The sequence below is a fragment of the Cicer arietinum genome, chromosome 4 (assembly GCF_000331145.2).
Source record: "Cicer arietinum cultivar CDC Frontier isolate Library 1 chromosome 4, Cicar.CDCFrontier_v2.0, whole genome shotgun sequence".
Lineage (NCBI taxonomy): Eukaryota > Viridiplantae > Streptophyta > Magnoliopsida > Fabales > Fabaceae > Cicer > Cicer arietinum.
Window position 1 is genome coordinate 19,832,253 of NC_021163.2, and position 6,981 is coordinate 19,839,233.

The 6,981-nt window shown below is 28.3% G+C and overlaps 1 protein-coding gene across 2 annotated transcripts; it reads left to right on the forward strand.

Annotated features, from left to right (window-relative positions):
* The first annotated feature begins 2,195 nt into the window (after nucleotides 1-2,195).
* LOC101501491 (putative serine/threonine-protein kinase) lies at nucleotides 2,196-5,833 on the forward strand. 2 transcript variants are annotated; one of them, XM_004497439.4, is made up of 7 exons: nucleotides 2,196-2,386; nucleotides 2,490-2,611; nucleotides 3,111-3,327; nucleotides 3,683-3,920; nucleotides 4,028-4,175; nucleotides 4,846-5,134; nucleotides 5,640-5,833. In XM_004497439.4, exons 1-7 carry the CDS (start codon nucleotides 2,323-2,325, stop codon nucleotides 5,693-5,695), a joined length of 1,134 nt encoding a protein of 377 aa, XP_004497496.2. In that variant the 5' UTR covers nucleotides 2,196-2,322; the 3' UTR covers nucleotides 5,696-5,833. The 2 variants fall into 2 exon arrangements, with proteins under 2 accessions (XP_004497496.2, XP_012570317.1); XM_012714863.3 differs by having other exon boundaries at nucleotides 2,366-2,386; nucleotides 2,490-2,588.
* The last annotated feature ends 1,148 nt before the right edge of the window (nucleotides 5,834-6,981 follow it).

Below are 6,981 nucleotides of genomic sequence, written 5' to 3' on the forward strand. Positions count from 1 at the left end.
ATAATAATAATAATAATAATAATAATAATAATAATAATAATAATAATAATAATAAGGCTTAATTGTAATTTTGGTCCCTCTATTTTAGCTGAATCGCGAAAGTAGTCTCTTATTTTGTTCATCTCCAGTTTTGGTCTCCCAAACAGAATTTTGGTCCAAAGCTTGATGAAATTTTATTTTTTTTTGCATTTATAAGTCACATCATGCCTCAAGATCTCATTTGCAACAATTGTACATAAAATCTATCATCATAAATGTTGTAGTACGACTTTAAAAAATGAAATTTCATCAAGTTTTAGACCAAAATTCTTTTGAGGGACCAAAATTGGGGAGAAACAAAATGGGGAGACTACTTTCGCGATTCAGCTAAAATAGGGGGACCAAAATTGCAATTAAACCTAATAATAATAATAATAATAATAATAATAATAATAATAATAATAATAATAATAATAATATATCTTTTAAGGTGGATACACCATGTCCACCAAACATTTTCCTAATAATAATAATAATAATAATAATAATAATAATAAAAATATAGTAGTGAAGTTAGAAATTAATATTTAAGGAGACGTAAGTAGAAAGTCATTTTGAATTTTTAAATACATGTGATTATTATAATTTTGAATAGATTAAAATTAAATACATGAATTTCTTTTTTTATTGGCAATTTTATTTTACGAACTAAGTCGATTATTAATATATAGGCTAAATTACATCTGTGGTCCTTTAACTTAATTTCAGGTAACGTTTTAGTCATTTATCTCTTTTTTTTTTCCTTCCCGATTTAGTCCTTTATTCATAAAAATATCAAATAAAGTATGAAAATATGAGTTTATTTGAAGATTTACATTACGAATTTAATGAAATTTGTATTATATTGAAGAATATAATTAATTTTATGAGTTTTGATTGAATTTTTTTTTGAATTTTTGTATAAAAAATGATATCATTGTTGAAATTTTAAAACATAAAATATCAAATTGTTACTTAAAATTAAAATAAAGGACCAAGTCGGGAAAAAAAAGATAAAGGACTAAAACGTTATCTGAAATTAAGTTAAAGGACCACGAATGTAATTTAGCCTAATATATATTTTAAAAATTAAATTAATTAATAAAATTTAAAATAATTAAAAAAATATATGATTAATTAAATTTTTATATATAAAAATTATATAATAATTAGTTTATCATAGGACAATATAATAATTAATTATATATAATTTAAAGGAATCTATAAAATAAAATTTGGGTACTATGACATCTACATGTTCCCCTGCACTTCACCATGATAATATTTATAAATAAACAATTAAAAACTAGCTAATGATGAGACTACTTTGGGAAGAGCCTAAGCAGTTTCATTGGCATAATTTTTTGAAAAGTAAAAGTGAGATAAATACGAACATTGATTTGAATATAAATACGACCAGAAACAACACTTACATTTTGAGTTAAATATTGAAGACTTAAAATTATAGCAGACATTGTCATCGTACTCCGAAAACGTCAGTCATACCGCTTCAATCCAAAAAAAGCAGCAAAGAAAATGAAATTGTAAAGCCAAAATTGGGGTAACATAGAAAGATATACGATCTAAATTCTAATCAACAACTTTATCCTCGTATAAAAGTTAATTTTAAAAATAAAATTCAGATAATGTATGGAATAAATCAAACCAAAAGAGTTTTTGTATTATGCTATTCCATCTCTGATTTTTTTTACAGCGCTAAGGGAGTCTCGTGTAAAATAGATATTTTATAAACTACAAATATATGAGTAGATTAAAGTTTATAGGATATAGGTAATAATTAATTTATAAAATTGTAAACGCAGTTAAATTAGATTTTATAAATTACAAATGTATTTATAAAATTGTAAAATATTAATTAAAATAGTGAACTTTTATAATTATATATTTTAATGTTACTATTTTAATTTATATTTTATAATTTTAAATGCTATTTATTTTATATAAAGAAATGTCTTTAATTTAAATTATATATTAATAAAAAAAATGTCTACCCTTGTCCTTTTCAAATATGATATAATTCCAAAATAACCGGTCGTCAATTAAGACCTCACGAGGAAATTAAAATAACAATAAGAATTCTGAAAAGAGTTTTTATTTTTTTACAAAGAATTCTGAAACGAGTTAAGAAAGGGTCAAAGGGTCATTATTATTTAGTTCTTACGGTAGCTACCTGTGCGGTCTTCAAAACATGAACCTTTTTCTCATTCTATTCACACCCCCTTTCCCATATATATACCACCGATATCCAACAACCTACCAAATCTGCGACGCTTTTCTTCATCAATGAAGTTCCCATTTTTCGCTTGTTTCTCTTCATGGTCTACCGAACAAAACAACATCAACAACGGTATGTACCTTAATTGAGCAACACTCATATTATGTCTTGTCTTTTCCTTTTCAATTTTGTAATGATTTGGTTTTTGACTATGTTTGTTCATCATGTTTTGTAGATTATGGTGCTGACGGAGTAAACGATGGAGGCTTTCGTTCATTCACTTATAACCAATTGAAATCTGCCACTAATAATTTCGGTGACAAGATTGGACAAGGTGGATTTGGATCTGTTTATAAGGTTATTATATACTAATATTACATTCTATTATGATTTATTTAGAGTCATTTAAGTCTATGTGGCATTCAAATTTTGAATTAACTTTTACAATTAAAATGATTTTATCCGTCCTTGAAAGTTCGGTCAAACAAAAATTGAAGTATTTATCCCAATTTGATGTTTATTTGGTTCAATAGTTTTGTCAATAAATTCATTTAAATTTTTTGTTGATTCAACTGTATCTTATATTTAGAATAAGAGAAAGTACTTCTTTTAGCTCTCATTCATTCGAAGTTATAAGTTTGTTATATCTTATATTTTCTATTATAGTTTGTTAACAGATATTAAAATTATCCATTCTCTTTATAATCATTTATTTGTTGTAATATTTTGTTTAATCAATAGATGAGATTATGCAGAAATGTTCCATTTTACTCCTTCATAATACAATAGTTGAATTTAGCTTAGTAGTTATGATTATTGATGGAAAACTGATTGGGTTGACTTATGAATTTTAAAGGGGAGGCTCATGGATGGCTCATTTGTGGCAGTGAAAGTGCTTTCAATTGAGATTGAATCCATGCGAGGAGAGAGAGAATTTGTGGCAGAATTGGCTACACTAGCAAATATAAAGCACCAAAATCTTGTTGGCCTTAAAGGGTGTTGCGTAGAAGGAGCAAACAGATATTTAGTCTATGATTACATGGAGAATAATAGCCTCCACCACACTTTCCTAGGTAATTCTTAATTTCAACATTTCTTTCTATGCCTCTAAATTTTCTTACAAGTGTTGCAATAATTGAACTAGACATTATGGGTTGAATTATTTGATCTTATCTATTAGTATAAACAATTGTCAGACTATTTGACAAAGTTTAAAAAACTACTTATCACTTATGACATGTCCATATGATATTTTCAGTTAATTTTCTTAAACTCTTTAGAATAGCTGGTGAAAATAACATATAATTTATATAAAAATAATTTGACTTTATATTATTGGTTGTTATAAAAATAGCTTATATATATGCTATAAACGCGGATATCTAAACATGACTTAATATTTATCTTGTTGTGGCTTTTGATTGATAGGTTCTGAGGAGAGAAGGGTGAGATTCAGTTGGCAAAGAAGGAGGGATGTATCCATTGGTGTGGCTCGTGGGCTTGCATTTCTTCACGAGGAGGTGATGCCTCATATAGTACACAGAGACATCAAAGCCAAAAATATACTTATTGATCGAAATTTTACTCCTAAACTTGCAGACTTTGGTTTGGCCAAATTAATGAGAGATGAAACATCTTACATTAGCACTAGAGTTGCAGGGACATTGTAAGTGTGAACACTGAGAAAGACTATAGTGACTAATAATTTGAATAATTTTTTTTATATATTGACTAATGGATTTGTTATTTTTTTTTTAATGAAAAAATCAATAGGGGTTATTTGGCTCCAGAGTATGCTAGTTCTGGACAACTAAGAAGAAAATCAGATGTTTATAGCTTTGGAGTGTTGCTTTTACAAATTATCAGTGGTTTGGCGGTTGTAGATGCCTATACAGATATCGAACGTTTCATTGTAGAAAAGGTATGAAAATTGGAATTACAAATTTATTTTGCCTTCTAACTAGGATAAAGTAGTAAATTTAGCCTCACTTTGTTGACAAAAAGAGTGAATGACCAAAATAGGAGAAATCCATGTTGTCTGCCGTAGACAAAACATGCACTTGCTTTAGTTTATTATCTCCACCGTTGAATTGAGATTAGACCGTTGACATTTGGATATTGGTAAATTGTATGCTTAAAATATGAATTGTTTTATCTTAGTGCAACTATAGTGATACATAACTGTGGCAAATGCTACTTTTGATAATTATTTTGGTTTGAAACATCCATTAGTTTTGTCAATGACTAATCTCGTCGGAGAATCTAACATACCATCTTTAATGGATCTCTCAACACTATTTTTTTCATTCACACAGGACTCAAATCTGAGACATTGATCAAAAGATTTGTGTTCAATTTAACTAGAACCACATTATGTGGAACAATTACCAAGAAATTCATCATAGTTTTTAAAATTAAAAATTATTATAGATCATATGTTTAATGTTTGGAATTGGTTAATTTAATATTTAAGTTGTCTAAGAAGACTAATGTGCTGTAGGTCTTTTCTTTAAATTTTTGTGATTTTATAATAATATGAAGCAACACTTTTATTGACTAAATTGTTTGTTTCATGTGAACGTGTTTTGCAGGCGTGGACAGCTTATGAGGCAAATGATCTATTAAGAATGGTAGATCCTGTGCTTAATACAGACTATTTAGAAGAAGAAGCCATAAAATTCCTCAAAGTGGGTTTACTTTGTGTTCAAGAAACCGCAAAACTTAGGCCACGAATGTCAGAGGTTGTACAAATGTTGACAAACAACAACACTGATATGAAAGATGTTCACATTTCAAAACCAGGATTTGTTGCTGATCTAAGAAACATAAGAATAAAAAAACATATGACAACAACCTCGCCACAAGAATCTAGTTCTTCAGGTGCAACATTTTCAAGCTCTAATTGGAGTGCGGGAAATCTCGCCCGTTGATTTAGATCCATAATTTATATCTCTATTGATTTCTAGCAAAATTATCTCGCCATCGAATTTCACATTTTTATTTTTTGAGATTTTTTTAATATGTACAGTTTTGACCGAGATTTTTACTAGTTTAAGAATAGGACCGTTCCAAATTGGTCCTCATGTATAGCTCTTAAGAGGTTTGATCAAATTTTATTGAAGTGTCCATAATCATTTTTTCTTAGCATTAGTTGAATTTAGGTTGATTTATTTTTTTGATAAAAGAAATTGATTTATTTTTTTGTCTTAACTTTTGTTCTTTCAATTTGTATCGTTATGATGTTGTTTTTTTATAAGCAAACATCATCAAGTTAGATTATATTAGTTGGAATCGAATTGAGGACCTTCTATTTAAAAATTTTGTTCTTAAAGGTTGTTGCATTATGATACTTTTTCTGATTCGCAATGGTGTGTTCAATGCACAGGGGAATTAGACATGGAGGGATGCTATTTTCAATCTCCAATGGACAATGTAGATTGAAGAATTTGTTTTTTTTTCCTGTCCATAGATTGAAGATAAATTTATAACCTAGAATTTTGTAATCAATTTTGTCATTTTAGTGTGAGGTGTTGTTATATAATTTTTAAATATATTGAAATTGTTAATATATTTCTAATATTTTCTTTGTTGTTAGTTTGATGGACTAAATTGACTAATTAAAAACATATTTGAGAATTATAATGATTAAGTAAAGAAATATTTGTTGGTCAAAATAACTAACTAAACACATGTTTAAATATGTTTTTGTTATTTTGATATATTTTTAAACTATTATGATAATATTTCGCACGATCAATATCAAAATGACTATTTACTCATTTTTTAAGGATTCATTCAAGGTGGTTGTAAGTTTCTAGATTTTAAAAGTCAATTTCATAACCAAAATCTATTCAGGTGAAATTGATTTGATTTAGAATTTTAATTAATTTCAAAATAGTTTTTCCTATAAATTTAAAATAAAAAAATTAGGTTTTATAATTCTTGTTTTGTTTTTAAATTAATATATCACCATTAGACATAAGTATCACTCCAATATCCATCAATCATTATCACCAACCACAACTTTTGACCATCCACCTCCGACCATCGGCTCCACCATTGGCCACTCACCCTCGGCCACCCCCAACACCATCACCGCCATCACCATCGACCACTCACCTCCCACCCCATTGACCTCCAACCACCATATCTCATCACCAATCGCAATCATCTCTAATCACCTTCATCATCACTACTCACCCTCCTTTGCCACTACCACCACCGACCACACACTTCCAACAACCACCACCACCACCATCTTTGACCATTGATCTTCCACCTCCGACCACCACCTCTGATATCCACAATCACCACCGACACCCACCACCACCATCTCTGACACCCACCAACCCAACCGACCACTCACCTCCATCCACCACCATCCACCACTACACTCGTTGGTGGTTACACTCCAACCACCATATCTAATATCAACCATCTCTTTTGACCGCCACAATCGCCTTTGATGACTTATCACTACTACGATAATCATCTTCCACAACAACTATTACAACCACCATTATTAAAATTATTATATAATTAAGTAAATTATAATTTTACAATATTTGAATTATTTTAAAATAATTTATATTTAATTTTTTAATTTTAATTTTTAATTTTTAATTATTTTTACTTTATACTTGACAAATCCAAATAAAAAATATATTTTTTCATTAATTATTTTTAATGAGACTAATTCAATTAAAATAAAATAAAAGTTGAAACTT

Coding starts and splice junctions, on each gene's coding strand:
- LOC101501491 (XM_004497439.4), top strand. CDS start 2,323: ATGAAGTTCCCATTTTTCGCTTGTTTCTCTTCATGGTCTACCGAACAA. Junction 2,612..3,110: donor GATTTGGATCTGTTTATAAG/GTTATTATATAC, acceptor TGAATTTTAAAG/GGGAGGCTCATGGATGGCTC. Junction 3,921..4,027: donor ACTAGAGTTGCAGGGACATT/GTAAGTGTGAAC, acceptor AAAAATCAATAG/GGGTTATTTGGCTCCAGAGT.